This window comes from Parasteatoda tepidariorum, chromosome 1, assembly GCF_043381705.1.
Source record: "Parasteatoda tepidariorum isolate YZ-2023 chromosome 1, CAS_Ptep_4.0, whole genome shotgun sequence".
Lineage (NCBI taxonomy): Eukaryota > Metazoa > Arthropoda > Arachnida > Araneae > Theridiidae > Parasteatoda > Parasteatoda tepidariorum.
Window position 1 is genome coordinate 49,400,975 of NC_092204.1, and position 18,865 is coordinate 49,419,839.

The window sequence follows — 18,865 nt, forward strand, 5'->3', positions numbered from 1 at the left end:
TTTTTTAAGTTCTGAATAAGCAAAACATCAAAAAAATGTATAAGAAAAATTAATTCTTTTTTCATCATAAAAATAATTCACAGTGTTCATTATGTTTAAACAAAATTTGAATTTATTTTCAGATGATATCTCCTTTTTAATGTCGGCAAAGATACAATATGAAATAAGATAAAGAGAAATTTGAAACAGATAGGCAAAAATAAATTTAACAGAAACATTTTCCTTCTAATATATTATTCTAGAAAAGATTTCATTGTAAGATATTGAAATCTAAACAAATATTATTATTGATTCGATTTTAATGTCAAGAATACAGTAATATGCGAATGCGTATATAAAAATATGCGAATTGCAATAAAACTAATTAATGAATTTACACAAAATAGATTTCTTATTAACACTATATGATGGTACATTGAGTTTTCCTAGTTACATTGTCTTTATAATAATTAAGGACATTTCTTGCATAAAAGATTACAATATCAACGGAGACACTCACCATTGGCTAAGATGTTTTATAAGAATAACTGATGACTGCTTTCTGTCAGAAAAAAATAAATATGGATTCTTTAGTTGAAACAACCCTATTAAATCAACAGGCACAATTCCTTTCATAGGAATGTGATTATTCATCATCTAAATCTGTCCAAAAAGGGGAATATTTTTTTATTAACCTTCTCCGTCTTATTTTAAATTTGTATCATAAGATCCATTGATATTTCAATCATAATTATAACGTGAACGTTTCATAAGTTTCTATATCGCTAGTACTAGAATGATGAAGCACTTCATCAACTTCTCAGTAAATATTTTATTTGAATGTATTCTATTTAACCATATTTCGATAATTAAAATTGTGTTACCTAAAAGTATTTCAAGTTACATAAGATGTTAATTAATTTAGGTTAATTAATTGAACCAAAGCAATCTTAGTACATTGATGTTAAACACTTTCATAAATATATTTCTGATCTAAATGATAAATTTTAGTCATTTAAACTGAAATGCAAATGTATGAGTGCTTTTAAATAGCATAATTTAAATATTCAAAGTATTGAAAAATGATGCTATTAAATTTTTACACATTTAAATTTTAAGAAGCATTGAAAACAATTTTAGTATTAAAAATAATGTTTTAGAATAAAAAGGTTAAAACAAATCTATATATTGGCTCTAATTATATCTGCTTGCTAGTGTTCATTGAAAAAATGTACAAGATAGTAATACTATTAAAAAATGTACTATTTAAAAAAAAATTATTTTCTTAAATTTAGGCTGAAATGATGAAATTTACCCTGAAAAAAATTTCAAAGTATACAGAAAGTAAAAACATTGCAGGAAAAAAAATCTGTTTCGTATTGGAAGCACATTTTAAATCAAGACAAATAGCCTTATTTATACATATTTACAACAACTACTATGTCACATTTTACATGAATATTTACGTATAATATGCTTAGAAAATGAACACGATTTTGTACTAAAAGTAAGGTTTTTAATAAAACATGAACTTTAATTGATCTAACCTCATATCCGATGCAGCAATTGTGTTTTATGTTTATAGAAAATCGCATTTTCGACAATTTTTAAGTCTCATATTTATTACTGAAATAGTCTATAAAAGTTGTTAATTGCAGGAAATTGGTGTTGATTCTTGTTTTTATTTTCTTCATATTCTTGCATTAATGTATTTTTCTTGTTTAAATTGATTCCATGAAATATATGTGTTTTATTACTTTTCTTGCAAGTATATTTTGAATGTTATGAATAAGAAATTTATTGTAAAAAAAATCAAGACAATTTTTTATTGCAATATAAACTTAATTCAAAATATAACTGTTCAAATTACACTCTCAGATTACAGAGAAACACACTTCCCGTCAACGTGAATTGTTTCATACAATTTATACTATTAAAAGTACTATGCAAAAACGAAACATTAAAGTGCGACATTTTCCTAATATACCATTACAAAAAAATTGATAGTCCCTTTAAACATGGTAAAGCTTTTCGTTTGATTGTTTTTTTATTTAAAAAAAACATGCAACGCAGAAACCTGCAAGCTAAATTTAAAAATAATATAACATAAAAACTGGAAACTTCGTTCGTTATAGTTTATAAGGGACAATAACCTGAAATTATTTTTTCCTACATTAATACAACGCTTGCGATAAAAATAGATATTTCATGTCGAAATATTATAAAAGTAAGCTAATTTTATCACGCACAAAAATAGCACATGCTATGTTAGGAATCATTAGAGAATTAAATTTTCTCACGATTATGCTTTAGGATCATTTTCTATACTTAATGCTGAACTTTTCATGCTTGACTTCATTATGTACAAAAATTTATGTTCTATATTTAACACCAATAATAACAGTGAAGTGACACTGTATAAAATTATGATTGCAGTTATATCAATTCTGTTTATGATTTATACTTTGAAGTCAAGAACTATTTTAGTGATGTAGGTACTACAAGACTTGCGTTCTATTCTAATGCTTCAGATATTTTTCGATAGTGCTGTTTTTTACATGAGAAGGTTAGATTAAAATGATGAGGTAAGATTAAAATGATTCAATGTCTATAGGATTTTTAAAGATTTTGGATCTCGGAAATCTTTTGAATTTAAAACGAGTTATGTATTAAGTGTAAGGTTGCGAAATGAAAAGAAAGAATATTGATAAAATAAACATTTTGAAAATCTGAATTTTCAATAATTTCTATCTAAAATGACCTTATTTAATTTATCTTTGATTTAGAAAGTACAAAACCTGAAATGGGTTAAAAGTTTTGCAATATAATATGATGTTAGAATTTTTAAGTTCATCAAGATGCAATACTTTTTCTTTTTGTAGTACACTAAGAAAATACAAACTGATGCAGGAAAAGTACAACTAAACTATGAAATTAAATACGAAAAATATTTCTCGGAAGAATTAAGCTTGCTTTTCAGCGATGGTTTTGGATTTATGAAGTCAAAATTGAGATGGGAATTAATCGAGATCCGATGTATAAGTTTCCAATGGAGATAAGAATACCATTTAAACTATCTGACTGCAGATTTCACATTTTTTGCCATTAGTTCATATATTGGAACTAATTGCACAAAGAGAAAAGAAAACTCATAACTTTATATAAAGAAATAAGATGAAAATTTTTATCGTATTTTTTATTTTCTTAGATCCATTTAAACATTTTTTTTCTTTCAGTTCCAGATTTTGTAATTTCAAAATGGTTAAAAAAAATTTTATACATCATAGCTTAATTTATTGCTATCATTATTTAATTGAATAAAAATATTAAGTTAATTATCGAGCGAAATTGCATCTGAGTAAGAAGGCATTATAAACGGAGATAAAGAGTTTTTAAATCTCAAAATTACTAATATACTTATGAGGAAATATCTCTGGAATCAATACTAAAATCCGACAAAACGAGTTAACGGAATGAAGTTCAGAGTTAAAAGTACGTTAAAGTGACTCTAACTTCGTAACTTTAAAGTATCGTCTGCTTGTTGTTGTTGTTGTTAATTTACGTCGCACTAGAGCTGCACAATGGGCTATTGGCGACGGTCTGGGAAACATCCCGGAGGATGATCCGAAGACATGCCATCACAATTTTGATCCTCAGCGGAGGGGATGGCACCCCCGCTTCGGTAGCCCGACGACCTGCGCGCGAAGTCGAGCACATTACGGTAGAACAGTTTAACGAGGACCAATACCGCACACCCTCGGTCCCTACGCAGACTGATCCAAGTGGTTACCCACCCGCACACTGACCGCAGCCAGTGATGCTTGACTTCGGTGATCTGCTAGGAACCGTGTCTTAACGATCAGTTCACAAAGTATCGTCTGCATTAATTATATCATATATTGGGTGAAATACACTGTAAAAAGTTCTGGATTAAATTACAGTAAAAACTACTGGCTAATTTTTACTGTAAAATTTCTTTTTACATAATATCTTACAGAACAAAAAATCCGATTAACCGTAATTTTTACAAAAATATTACCTTAAGATCACTGAATTGCTCTAATTAAATACATATTACTGTAAAATTTATGGTATAATATTTAACGGATTAATGCGTGGAAATCTAATCAATTATTCATTATCATCAATCATTTATTTAGGACGTGGCTTTTTTGCATAGAAACTAAAATATTCATAATTTCCTTTCGTACTTAATAACATTATCGCAAATAATATTTAATAATGATCAATCTAAAGGAAATATTATTCCCTAAAATTAAATTTGCATACATTAAAAAAATTTCAATGTGAACGAATTTTAGAAACAATAATTTACTACGAAGATTATAATTGTAGATTATCCTGCAGAGGATGAATTAGAAAACAAAAGTTTATTGGGAACAGTGATATATTTCGTTCTTAATTGCCATTTAATAAGTCTTTGTTTTTATTTTAGAACAATATTTTTTGTTTTGGTAAAGTTTTTACCAGACTTTTGCAGTTTTAAATAGTTTCTTAATCCCTACAACTATCTTGAACTAATGAAAAATATGAAACCATGTTTTTTTCTGCAGATCAATTTTGAGAATTTCTACTTGAAAATGCTTATACTTTCCTTTAAGACTTATAGTCCAGCGAATTACCAGGAAACTTTAAAATAAGCATTTTGTTTTTAACAAAATATTTCTTACTTCTCTAAAATTATAACAAAGTGCCAAGTCTTTTTTTAAAAAAAAACATCTTTGTATTCGTTGTTTAAAGATTCATCACCATTCTTTTTGTCTTTTTTTAATACTGGCCACAAATCATTATATTTCCAACAGAAATCGAGTGATTCTACGCTATCATATTAAAAACATCTTCAAAACACTTTCTTTTCTTGAAGGTGAAAAAAACTCAAACGTTTAACCTTTATTCAATCAATATGGCTATTATTTTTGTGCAAATAAGAATTTCTCAAAAAAATTATGAATTTCTGGAGCTTAATTTAAAAAAAAAGAAAAGATAATGCAAACTCAGTGCAAAACTCGCGTATTAGAATTAAACGAGTATCATGTTAAAATTTTCTACCAAAATCCTTCGGGATTTATTGCACTGAATAATTTACTAATTTAAAAAAAAAAATTGTGACGACGTTCTCAGACGTGTAAAGAATAATTTGCACTTAATTAATTAAAGATAATGAAGCAATCCATGATGAATAGGCGTGTTTCAGAGGTACTGATGAAGAAAATTAAAATCGAAGTTCTCTTTGTCATTTTGGTTTAGTATTCAAGGCTTCAAATAAATTAGTTAATTTGTTGTTTATTGCATGGCTAATAACACAATTATATAAACATAAATATAGTCAGAAGCACACTGTTAAATCGTTTTTAAAAATTACGAATTTCTTTGCTTTTTTGTGATTTTATCTTTTGCAATGTATACAAATTTTAATCATAAACCTTTTGAAATACTTTACACAAAATTTAATTTTTAAATTTTATATCTTTTTACATTTTGATACCACTGAAAACATAATGCTTTAATGTTAATTAGCTTCTTTTTGCAATCAGCTATTTTTAAGACAAAATGACATACTATTTTCATTATTTTTAAAACATTTATGCCTGATAAATGAGTTTTTTCATTCCCTGGAGACACATTTAAGTTTAAATAAAATTTACTTATGCATGACTAAAAGCTCTTAAGGATGTCATTTTAATACATATTGCTAAAATATCGAAAATAAAACCAATCGTAAACAAAGTATTCAAAACTTTAGCATCGCTTTGAAGTTTAATGGGAGAAAAGACTTAACCGAGTCGTATCTCTTGTCATAGTTCAGATACAAGTAGTACTTTCACTATTTTAAATAAAACTAAAAGCATTTTTTTAAGCAATAAAACAAATTGCTAAATTTTCAAAATTTATGTGCTTCAGAATAAATTAAATAGGATGCGCTGCATTTCATATTCATTTTAAAAATAGATCTGGATTTGGCACTGGTATAGGATTGTAGTTATTATTTTAATAAATGGAAAAAAAATCTAAAATAAATATTTTATAGGATCTAGAACACTGCTCTACTTATTAAATCTCTTGAGCACAAAGTTTTTTTCCAAAAAAATTCTAAGGGAAAATTCTCAGAAGAGAAGAATAAATATTCTTTTGTTAAAGAAAAACTATGTCTCTAGGCAAGCCACATATTATCATCCAATATCTACTTGAAATTTCATGAAACTACACTTTTTTGAAACTTCGTTTGTTATACGAAAGTAAAGAAAACTTTTTGATGGAAATATCACGTAAATAAATACTTGAACTACAAATAAATGTACCTGGAATGATGCTTTAAGGAATTTTATAAAGAATTTCTTATGTTTTAATGTATATTTAGTTTTGTTTTGGTTAAATAAATAAAAAATTTATATTTTTTACATTGGAAATAAATATAAAATTGAATTTATTCAGAATTATTTAAAGTGTAGTAAAGTGTAGCAAGTAGAGGAGTAGTAATTACTCTCAAAACAGGTGGAGCTTATAGCAATAAAATGTCTTTTCGACACTAGAAAAAGAAAACTATACTGATAAAATTCTTCTTATATTTAAGTTTAAATTAGATTTAAAAAATTGTATACACAGATCATAATTTCAATTTAATGTATCTTAAACCAATTCAGTAATGAATTATCACACATTTGAAGTGTATATTCTCTTACTGGCAACTTATGTCTTCTGCTCAAAAATTTTTTTAAATCAGTTATAATTTACTCAAAATGATTTTACAAATGATGCCGACCGGTCTGTGTAGGGGGCAGGGAACTGTTCTTGTATCAGAAAGGTCCTGGGTTCGAATCCCGGGTAAGGCATGGATGTTTTTTTCTCTCTGTGTGTGTCCTTTCCAAATGTCCTTTCTCCTTTGTGTGTGAATGTGTCCCGCCCTTTAAACGGGTTGTGGTTGCGTGAACGGCGTGGCAGAAGTCGAATTCCTGGCCATAGATGGCGCCACTGAAAAACAGGAACAATCGCAACCCCACTGCCTAAATCAGGCTTACGACAAAAAAAAAAATGATTAATTACATCCAAATGAAGTTAGAAATTTTGGATCGTGTTAACCGTAATATGGTTTAAATTTGCTACCACTTTATTTTGGGACTACTTATTGTTCAAATTTGTAGTTATTGACATTTACTTTGACATAATATGGTTTAACCTGGGCTTATTTGAATTAGGTTGCCCTAAATTTGCGCAGTAACGCTAAACCGTATTTTTTTCCCGCCCCGTGAGTGAACTCTGCTGTTTGAAATATTTATCTGCAGAAGCTTTGTGTAATTTACCTATTAAAAAGAATAAAGACAGTTATTGTTCATTGTGGCAAAAATATAAGTTGATCTCTAAACGTTATTTTAAGGTACTAAGCCGTTTGATCGCAGTTTGATACGAATTTTAAAATTGTTGAAGAAGTGTTACATTGATGTTGGAGAAAAATAACTGAAAAAGCCGTAAAATAGATTTTAGCACTAAAAACAATATTTATTAAAATCAATTATCTACAAAGCATTCATTTCGGATTTTTCAAAAGTCTAATATGCGTTAAGTATAATATACGTTTTAGAATAATTTAATATTTAGTAATTAATAAGTAAACAGAGTTAAAAATTTTAACACTGTTTACAAATTAATAAAATTTTAGTAAAGAAAAAAATACAAATTCATGAACGAAAATATAAGCAAACTGATTTAATATGCATATCATATGTTATTTCATTATGAAAAAAGCATTCTGAAGTATAAAATAAATAAAATAGGTGTTTTAAGATGTTTGAGTATGCTTTGGTTTGGTAGTGATATATTTTTTTGAAAATTTTTTATCAATTATATGTACGAAGATTCATTAATTAATAAAAATGAAGTTATTAAACTAAAATTAATAAAGATTATCTTATTATAATTATTACTTAAGTATTAAAGTGTTTTTTTTATCGATTTTTTTCTGCAAAAATTTTAAATTTTCAGGCAGAAAAATTAAAGGAGATATTTAATTATTGAGTAAAAAAAAATATATTCAATAATATTTGAATATATTTTAAGGAATACAAATGAATTGTTACTGTTTTGGTAGGCTAAATTTTAATTTATGTGAAACTTAGATCTGTTTTAGCTTAAACTATTTACTAAGGATGATTAGAGTAATATTTGTATTAGCTTAATATATAATTGAGAGCGGTGGGGACTCGCTCTCAATTATATATTATATAGTATTAAGATATATAGCATATTATATAGCATATTATATAGCATTATATATTATATAGCATAGAGCGTTCACCTTCCAATGTGGTGAACCGGGTTCTTATCCAAGCGATGACTGGAGGATAAGAGCTTCGCACCCAGCTCGCACTGACCACAGTGCTGCCGTAAAATATCCTCAGTGGTAGATGGATCATAGGTTAGAGTCCCCTTGTCATCAGGTTAACCGTGGGAGGGTTTCTTCGTTTTTCTCTCCATGTAGAGCAAATGCTAGTTAGTTTCTTAAAAAAGTCCTTCACGAAGGAAAATTTCTCCCAATACTTAATACAGAAGTTCCCTTGTCTTCAAAATTAAAAGGCTACGGAGTTGAACATTAGTAGACGTAAATCCAAAAAAATTAAGTCGGTTGTTCAACGACGGTTATAAAATAAAATATATAGTTGAATAATTATGGTTATAGTGTACTAAATAATAAGGAAGAAAATATTAGAAGTGCAAAATTGTCCTAAAAATAAGAAAATTAGCAAAACATGAACTTTTATTTTTAAAATTAAAATCGTTATAATGTAAAGAAGTTATAACAATGCAAATATAGCAATTAAAGAATATTACGGCATTTAAGTGCGACTATTTCTTTAGCCTTTTGACACAGAATTTTTATAAAACATTTCCTCCACTTAACATTATTTGGAATTAATTTAGGACAAAATAAGTAAAAAATATTATATTTCGCAGTTAAATAATTAATGACTATGATATACAGCATGAAGCATCGGTGCCTTTTTGTAAGTTAAAGGTAAAATCTTCCAAACACGGCTCAGGTCCAAACAATAACGTTTCAAATTTGCACTTATTTGCAGCAATTTGGATTTATGAGAAACAGATTTTTATCATTGAAATTTTTTTAATTTATAAAATCAATTATTTGTTTAATCGCATTTTTGAATATAAATGATGTATTTTTCTAACAATTTTTTATATTTCAGTACAAACATAATTCCGATAATCAGATATTTTTTTCAGTAATTATCAGACTATTTCTTATAATTTAGAAATACCAAAATATATTTTTGCTTGTAATTAGAGCGCAGAAAAAATATACAAAAGGGAGGCGGGTGTCTTATATATGTCAAAAGGCTGAAATATGGATAATGTTGCTGCCCTGAATTTGCAGTTTTATTTTTAATTGCTTTGTATGAATGTTTGAAGTACTTGCTAGAATTAAGAAAAATGTTAAAATACGAATTTAGGCATTTTTTAGAGCAGAATCTTTTTTTATTGAAGAGTTCCTTGTCGAAAATTAATGCACACAAATTATTTTACTATAAACGAAAAAAAAAAAAAAAGAAATCAAGAAACTTTTCAATGAAATAAAGCTACAGTTGAATACATAAATGTAAAGCAATCACCTTGGAATATGCGGCGCTATATTATCCAAACTATCCGTTGTCTGCAACACTAAGGAAGGCACCCCGAGATTTTTCACTGGCGACAGCGGGGGCACATGCCCCGCCGTCGGACTTGAAGCGGTCAGTTCGATTCTCGGCAATGTAGTGGGCGGGAGACACCTCTCCCTATCCCTCTTGTCACCCCCACAAGAAGAGCTGTCCACCACCCACTTTGGTGGTGAAGTGGTCATCCGAAAAGGATCCTTGTTTGGTCGACGAAAAAACCAACGATTGGACATGACATCGGCCTGAAGATAGGGTGGAATTTGCACACATTTTGGTTGTTGAATAACTCAAATAATAATAATAATAATTTTAAACAAAAACATTTAGGGGTTGGTATAAGACATGGAAACATGCGTTAATGATGGGGGTTTTGAGTGGCGATTGCTAAAGGGTAGTTTTCAGTGATCTGTTTGATTTTATTTTTCAGTGCTTGTTTTACATTTTAAGATAATTTTTTACAGTAAAACTTTTCTTTTCTACTATAAATCTATTTTCTACATGTTCATGTTTATTATGGTTTTTTTTCAATTTTTATGCATACTTTCAAACTTAAGGCATCGAGTTATTTCTTTAATTTCGTAATTAGCGTGTTTTTTTTGTTTTTTTTTTTTATCGAGAAAACTATTGAGTAAAATCGACTTTTTGTAGTGATATCGACTTTTATGGATCAATTTATCTAAGTTACATAATATTTGCAAATCGTAATAATTTTAAACTTTGTATAAGAGATATCAATGTAATTTAACGTTTTTTATGTAGACATGTTTTATTACGCTTTCATAAGGGGTTTTCTTTTACTTAAAAAAGGTTAAAATAAAACAAGCTTTTAAATGGCATTATTTTTTTCTAAAAGTAAATTTCACCTCTATAATTTGAAGAAAAAAATAGTTATTGACTAATATATATTCAAAACATACCAAAAAAGTTACTTTGAATAAATAAAGTGTCTTTACAGTCAATTAATATAAATGTTTTCCTAAAAAAATATGTCGTTTACTGTATGTCAGCAAATTTCTTAGAGTCGTATTTTTATTGGTAAGTTATCATATCTGCTGTTTGCATTTCTTGTTTAAAAACTTGTTACGATAAAAAAATGCTATAATAATTTCAGTTGCTTCTGAACAAGCATAGAATTCAAAGAAGAAATTGCAAGTATTGATATAATATAAAATATAATTTTCGCTTTGTACTAAGCATCAATTTCCTAATCTTTATTCTTTTCCTGTATCGCTATGGCATTGACATAGCTAATGATGCACTAGATATAATTATAATCACTTTTACAGTCACAAAAATAAGTGTTTTTAGTTACCGTTATGATTTTAGAACGATAATTTTATAAATGTATCATGATTTTAACATATAAATGTAGGACCAAATTAACGCTTTTGAATAAAACTTAAAGCGTGGTAAATTGTATTTTAAAAGAAAATGTTAAACCTACAAATCAAGCAAAAGGAAAAATTTTTTTTAAAAAATTGTATATTACTCTTTCTAAACTTTCAGAAAAAGTTATTTTTAACTAATTTATTTTATTTAGAAATAAAAGAGAAACATTTATTATCAACGCTCATTATTAACGCTACGGATATAAGGAGTGGTATTTTTTTATATGTATTTTTTCAATTAATGTACGCTTATATTGTAATGCAATTTTTACCTATTTTACGAGCAGTTTAATGAAAGAATTAATTATGACAAAATTGTCAAATTGTCAGAAAAATAAATATAAATTAACACCAGGAAGTGTTTTCATGTTTATGACATGACATAGATTTTTAAAAAAAATATTTTTTGTCCCCTTTTTAATAGTGTAGCATAGACCTAATTGTTCAGCTTTACATCCGTTAAAATTAAAGTTGTTTTGTACCTGAATTACGCTAAAGCTTAATATTAAAGTTAAAATATCACAATAAAATCATGTTAGATCTAGTACGTCATAACTCCATTTATGTATATTATTTTTTTAAGATACTGAATATATAAAGTTTCCTTATCTTAATAAATACAGATAAAATTTAATAAATTTGGAATATTCAAAAACGAAATTGTAGCCTTTTTTATTTATACACGAGGAAAAAACAAAATTCGATTTGATTTATAATAAAAATAATTTTACTCCGAATTCGCTTTATTTAATATTATAAATTATTTGCAGTTTTTTTACGAAAATCCATTTCAACCATAACCATTTCTTTTCTGAATTCACTTCTCCTACGGGAACTATATTTTAGAAAATAACTGAATTTATTTAAGTTATGTAGATAAAAATAAACTTTATTAGAAATCCTTCTTTTTAAAATATCATGTTTAACATAAATTTTCCTTCTTTAGCAAAAAAAAACAGCAAATTAAATTTAAAAAAATAAAAATTCAAATATATGACTTCCGATAGTTCTACAAGCGACTGACATTAATGACAGATCTATTCCATACAAGCCACATAAATTGGATACGCTTTTATAATCGTAATTAGAAATAAGAATCATTAATTAACTAAATCGATGACTTTCTGCTCGCATACATTATGCTATTCAATGCTATTATCCGTTATTCAATGCTAACAGATCATTTGACTAATGCTATTCGCAGAACAATTGAAGGTATTGGTAACTTTTCTGCTCACGTAAAGCAGAAGCGTGGTCAGACTATTTAATGGTCGCAGATTATTAGACTAATATTATTCGGCTGACAATGGAAGGTGATTGTAACTTTCCTTTTCGCATAAAGCAGATACAGGTGGCATTCAGATCATAACTCTATCCAACAGTCTCAGATCATTAAACTAGTGCTGTTAGGATGACAATAGAGACGTTATTAGCTTATTTCGGTTCACGTAAAGCAGATGACAGAGTCTCTCAGATCTTAAGACTAACGAATGATCTCAGTTAGATCATTAGACTATTGCTGTTTGAATGACAATGGTAGGGGTTATTAGTTTTTTTTTTATACGTAAAGCAGATGCGGAAAGACACTTTTTTAGATACTACATTTTTGCAATGATACAATTGGTTTGAAAATCTTATTTTTAGGAATTAAAAAATTCTACATTTTAGACTTATGCCAACATTCTACTATTCAATTACCAGTAGTTGAAAGAAGCGCAATTTTGTTGCTCGTTCGGAAATAACTTATGTTTTTTTTCGATCGTTGGAGGGGGGGGGGGCATTTGAACATGCATAGTAACAGATTCTTTTCTAAAAATTTTCACACAGTGAAATATAACTTATCCAGCATGGTCATTTTTTAAGTATTTTATCAAGTAATTATTCAGTTGAAACTTTATTCTCTCTCACTCTCTTTTTTTAAACATTTGAAAACTATTTTTAAAAATGCTGAAGCTATTAGACTATTACTCTTGGATCATTAGACAATTGCTATTCGGCTAGCCGATGAAGCTGTTCGTGACGTTTCTTTTCACAAAAGAAAATGCGGAGGGAGCTCAGATCATTAGCCTATGCTGTACTCTCGGATCATTAGACTATTTCTATTCAGCTGTCAGTCTTAATGACTTTCCTTTTATGGTTAAGCAAAAGGGGGTGGCATTCAAATTATTAGACTTAGCTATTCTCTCGGAACATTAGACTATTTCTATTCTGCTGTCAATGGAAAGTGTTAGACCTAATTTTTCACGTGTAAGGGAGTTTCAATGTAAAATATGATATAGTGAAAATGGGGTTTAAACCTGGCATTTAGAAGAAATTTTTATCAATGGAAAACTTTTTAAGTATCCTTCTCTTAGTAAGTGTAAAAAAATGCATGATCTAACAGACGGGATTTGACGCGAGAGAGGAAACGGGGTAGCCGGATGATAAAGAGGTCAAATGGAGAAGTTACATGACTAGACGATTAGGATATGAGCTCCATTTCGTTTTTTGACGCTAAATTGAAAGTTAGCAAATTCAGCGTGATGAGAGAAATAATAGAAGTTAAAATTGCTTTATGTACAAACAATGCAATGTCTTGACTTGCACCTATTTACGGATCTAATATTGCTATCTAGACAAGTAAAGTATTGTTTCCTATGTAACACTAAATTGAGTAAAATATAATGCGTCTCAGAAGAATTAATAGTTCCGAAGTTGAATGGATTTTACGTACAAAAAATTTGTGATTATTTACACTTTTGACATAGCTATTTATACCAGTGAGGTATTGCCTGCTAAAGTACCTCACTGGTTTAAATGCGTGATGATTTCTGTTGAATCGAATGAGACACAGTGCGTCGCTTAAATTTTTGCCAAGTCTACAAACTCACTGCTGTTAGATTATTCATCCCTTGTTATTCTCATACCTAATTAGATTATTTTTGGTCACAATTAAAACATGAATATTTAACTACGTGCATGGAACTAATTACAAGCTGTTTGTGATTGTATAATACTTATATAGACTTCGTTTACGAAACAGCGATGTCTTTTACGTTTTTTAAATTCATCATGTCCTGTTTTAAGAATTCAAGCATTAAAAAACAACTACATATAAATAAATAATAGTTTTTAATAAAATGTTTTTTCTTTATTAATGATACGTATATTTTTATAGCTTCAATTAAGATGCAGCGATGGATATGGTACCTTTTTTCTCGTGTTTGTCTTCAAAGTAAGTATCAAACTTAAATATTATAAATATTTTGACTTTTTAATTAATTGGTTCGGAATCACCACTCAAAGATCATATCTTTTGGATGCAATTTTTACATTCCATGCAACTCATTGGGAAATCAATTCAAGCATGCTTCATTCACAGTTGTTAAAAAACAATCAAAATTATTGCAATACTAACAAGACAAGACCACAAAAACAGTTGCATACTTTTAATTTTTTTAAATGGTTTAAAAGAATATAGGTGGAAAAGCTGTTAAATATTTCTGTATTATAATTGTAAATTTCTAATAATTATGAGCTTGTATAAATGAAGATTCACTGAAAAACAAGTATGAAAATCTTATTGAATTTCCTTTTTCACAATTTTTTTTATGTTCACCTCGTTATTACTAATTTAAAATGAAAATGGTTGGTTGAGTTTCTTCGATATAATAATGCCACATGCGTAGGAAATCTTCTATTAAAATAATAAAAACTTTATTATTATCTTCATTTTTGTCTGTTCATACTTGATTTACAAAATTTCGAATTTATTAATTTTAGAAACTTAACTTTTGAACATCTAATGTTTCTTTCGAAATTACTTAGTTTTAAATTCGTTTTTAAAACTAAAATTTGTTGTAAGTTTCTTAAAGGAAATAAGAACAAAAATTATGGAAAAAAATATTTAAACATATAACAGATTAAAACAACGTAATAGAGATATAAAATATATCAAAATTGATTAGAATGATTAATGTTATAAGATTAGAGAACGTGTTTTAAAAATTAACAGTCTTTTAATTATTAAAAACTAACTGTTAACAATCTATTAATTTATTTATCGAAATTTTATTTAAAGAGTTTTTATTTATAGAATTTTAATACATTCAAGCGAAAAAGATATATAATTAATTAGTCTGTTTTTCTTTTCTAAAAAAAGTAGAATTTAACTTTTAATTTTCACATGTATTTATTTTCCTATAAAATTTATATTTTCATTTTTTATTTTTTTAAAGAATTTAAGAAAATTCCATTTTTTGATGCTTTATGTTTTTATTTTAAAAAGAAAAACATCCAACTAAATCCATGCAATTAAAATTATAGGACTGATCATAATTCAGTGCATATCATACAAAAGAACTTTGTAAATCGAAATTCGTTAAAGTAGGAAAAAAGCATGCAATACTTTAATGAATTTTGCATTCATGCATAAATGTATGTATAGTCATGCAGGGAAGTATCAATTCATACTACCAAAAACATATCCACGGGGAAGGACCAGACGCACAATTATACTGATTAATTTTGCGCCTCATGGCCTTACCGTACGTTGGTACTGTAAACAACATTCTTTTCCTTTCCAATCTAATGAATAGTTTCCGCGTTCGTTTTTGTTTATTTACTCCCTCAGTACTGGGAAGTTAAGTCATAGCTATAAAAGCAAAACTTTTCCCCTTTTCCACAAAAATAATCCAAATAATCACAACTCAGAAAACGGAAGAAATCCATAAAGTTAATAAAGTCATATCCGTAACATTCACACTCATGTTTTTTTAATTTTCCTGGTGGATTCACATAAATCCGTAGCAATAATAATAAATCCTAAGCATATGGCCACGTACATAAAAACAAGGAAGAGCGCTAGCGCGCGCTTTCTTCGCGTCTGAACACATAGAGCAGAAAGCAGAAATATTCGGGGAAACTGAGCTGATTTCAAATTCACCCGCTAGGAGACGTTGCTGTCCTGACTTATGTGCATTTTCAATGCAACTTACTTTCTTCTCTAAGATCTTGTGACGTAATGTATAAAGGAAAAGTGATTAAGAATTCTCGATTCCTGTTAGAATGGTAGAATGTGATAAAAAAAGAAAAGAAATAGATTTTGGTGGTGACTGAGTAAATGTTTGGGGAAGTATGGCTATCGATTGAGAAATTTAAAACGCAGTAATAAAATCTAAATGAAGTTCATTATTGCTTTACTTGTTAAATTTAAGATTAAAGTTAAAGGGTATTGAAAAGGTTCAAACGCCAGTTCTAATTTCCTATTTCATATTTTAGAAAGGAGAAATGAATGAATTATGTATCACGGTTTTTAAACTATTTATTTTATTTCATTTTGCTAAATTGAAATACCTTTGATAAGTAATAAAAGCATCTAATTAGATGCTTTTGAATATTTGATTTAAAGTTTTCTATTATGTAAATGGAATAAATTTGGAATTGAAGTATAGATGGAACAAATTCATTTATGCATTTCTGTATTAATGAAAATGAAGTTTATGTTTTTCACTGCTATTAATTTAAACAAAAGAAATTTTTAAATAAATAAGTAAAATTATTCTTTATTTTCTCTTATGGGTAAAAATAGTAGTTGTAATTGAAAGCAAATCAGTCTCCTTGTTTAAATAATTTTGAAGCAATTCTAATTGGATTAATATTTTTTGAATAAAAACACATTTTTTTTAGTAGTTCACAAAAAACATATTTTAAAATTCACGTTTAAGGAGACATTTTGGGCATCTTTGCATATATATTTTAGTTTAAAATTAAGCGTAATTGTCAAAGTCTACTAAGTAGTATCAGAATTTTTAGAGGACTTCTTAATATTTAAAACTATTACTAGTTTTGATTTTAATTAACTTTTTAGTATAAGAAATATTGCTCAAGAAAACATTCAGTTAAAGAATAATTTAAGAATCGCATTCAATCATTCAATTTAAGAATCACATAAGAATTACATTCAGTCATTTAGCTTAGGAATCACATAAGAAACATGGGCTTTAATAATTGAATTTTCTTCTCTTTCTGAAATAAAGCAATTTCCGTTGCATGGAGAATTGTTTAATATTTTTCCTTAAAAATATTAAGCAATTGGCGGCAAAACGAATGAATCATATTTTTGAAGTTATTAACAATGAATTGAATTTAACAATGAATTAAATAAATCCGAAAGGAGTAACGGAAGGTTCAGAGAATGCAAACGCTGTTTTGAGTCCTTAGAAACTTATTTCACCCATTCAACTCCAATGCAAAATGATTGTTTTGTTTACGAATGAATTTTAACTAAACTTGTATGGAAATATTTTATCATATATTATGTGTACTATCGAATTATGTCAAAATAAGAGATCTATTGAAAACCAATATACAAAAAACAGTTCTTTAACTTATTTTCCGAGATGACATTTAAGATTCATTGAAAATGCATAAAATCTAAAAATTGAGAAATACATACCTATTTTTCTCCCTATATAACTTCTAAAAATATATTTTTTAACAAAACATCAAATATATTTTTTAACATTTAACAAAACATCAATTGCAAAATTTAATGAGCTAGATTAAATCAATAAAATTAAAATAATATTAAGTCGCCACTTCAAAGACAATAAATTTAATTTTAATTAAAATAAAAATCAGTTTCAATTAAATTAATTAAAACATTGAACCACGATTCCTTTCTGTTTAGGTCCCTCATAGAATTATAATGCTGGGTGAATATTTTGATATGTAGATTTTTAAATGTTGACCCTGCAATGGGCTTCAATAATGGACCACGATTCTAAATCTTGTTCTAATATTGAAAGTCCTTCTAGGACCAATATTTAAAAAATCTAGACATTCTAAAATTTGTCCCTATGTGCATGTTCTCATAGGACCCATATTGAGTCAATTTTGAGCCCAACTATAGACAAGAGAGTCTAGTTTTTTTTCATATTCATAAAATAAAGAAGAAATGGTAATAAATATAGAACTTCAACTTCAATAAAATATCAGAAAAATTAAATTGCAAAGATTAAGTGAAACCTTGAATACTTAAAATAGCAAAAAGTAGTATTGTTTGTGGTATTATATATGCTTTATCGTAAACGTGAAGAGTAATGAAAATAAAATCTATACCGCTATAATAAAGCATCCTTTTCACCTTTGTTATTACAGAAAATACGGTAGCTTTAAAACAAAGAAGTAAACACTCAGAGAAATCAGTACAACGTTGAACCATAAACCATTGAAAACCATTGAAATTTCCAGCAACATTGATGAGGTGAAAGTTTAACTTACTACCAGTTAAATTAATATATTCCTAAATTTGATTACATGGTACAACGGTCAATGCTTTATCAAGTTTTCAGCAAATTTAAATGATATTATAGTTAATCATTGTCCAGCATTGATAACAGTCTCACATTAATATTGAAATTTATGCTTAAATGAATGTTGAAATTTTGATTTTGGATTAAAAATTAATTGAAACCTTTATAAATATAAAACTAATTACACACATTTCATCTTATGGTTAATTTTCATTTTTCACATACTACAAAAAAACATCACTCATCATACGGAGTAAAAACAAAAATCTGTTAAAGTTACCGTACTTCATATTAATGATATTTCTGATATGAAAACAAACATATTTGTGACTAATAAAACCAAAATGTACGATACTTAAACCATTTATTTGGTAATTTTTCGATTCATTTGCTATAGGTTTATCAGAAACTTTGGTATTCTGAGTTATGGCTCTTACTACTAGAAATTTAGTAAAAAATACAAAACTGAAAAGTAAATTGAATCGAAAAAATGGTTTTTATGTCATGCTCTAAGGTA

The 18,865-nt window shown here is 27.5% G+C and overlaps 1 protein-coding gene across 4 annotated transcripts in view; it reads right to left on the bottom strand.

Annotated features, from left to right (window-relative positions):
• LOC107438721 (potassium channel subfamily T member 2) overlaps window positions 1-18,865 on the bottom strand; it is a 497,563-nt gene that overhangs the window by 233,735 nt on the left and 244,963 nt on the right. The window contains exons 1-2 of one of the 4 annotated variants that reach the window (XM_043041898.2): window positions 15,579-15,939; window positions 9,621-9,907 (exon numbers count right to left, since the gene is read on the bottom strand). The exons of 2 other annotated variants lie outside the window; for them this stretch is intronic. In XM_043041898.2, coding sequence (XP_042897832.1) covers window positions 9,621-9,898 — 278 coding nt within the window. In that variant the 5' untranslated portion in view covers window positions 9,899-9,907; window positions 15,579-15,939. Of the gene's footprint in view, window positions 1-9,620; window positions 9,908-15,508; window positions 15,940-18,865 lie in introns of those variants that run through there. One more of the 4 variants, XM_071179914.1, reaches the window with a different exon arrangement.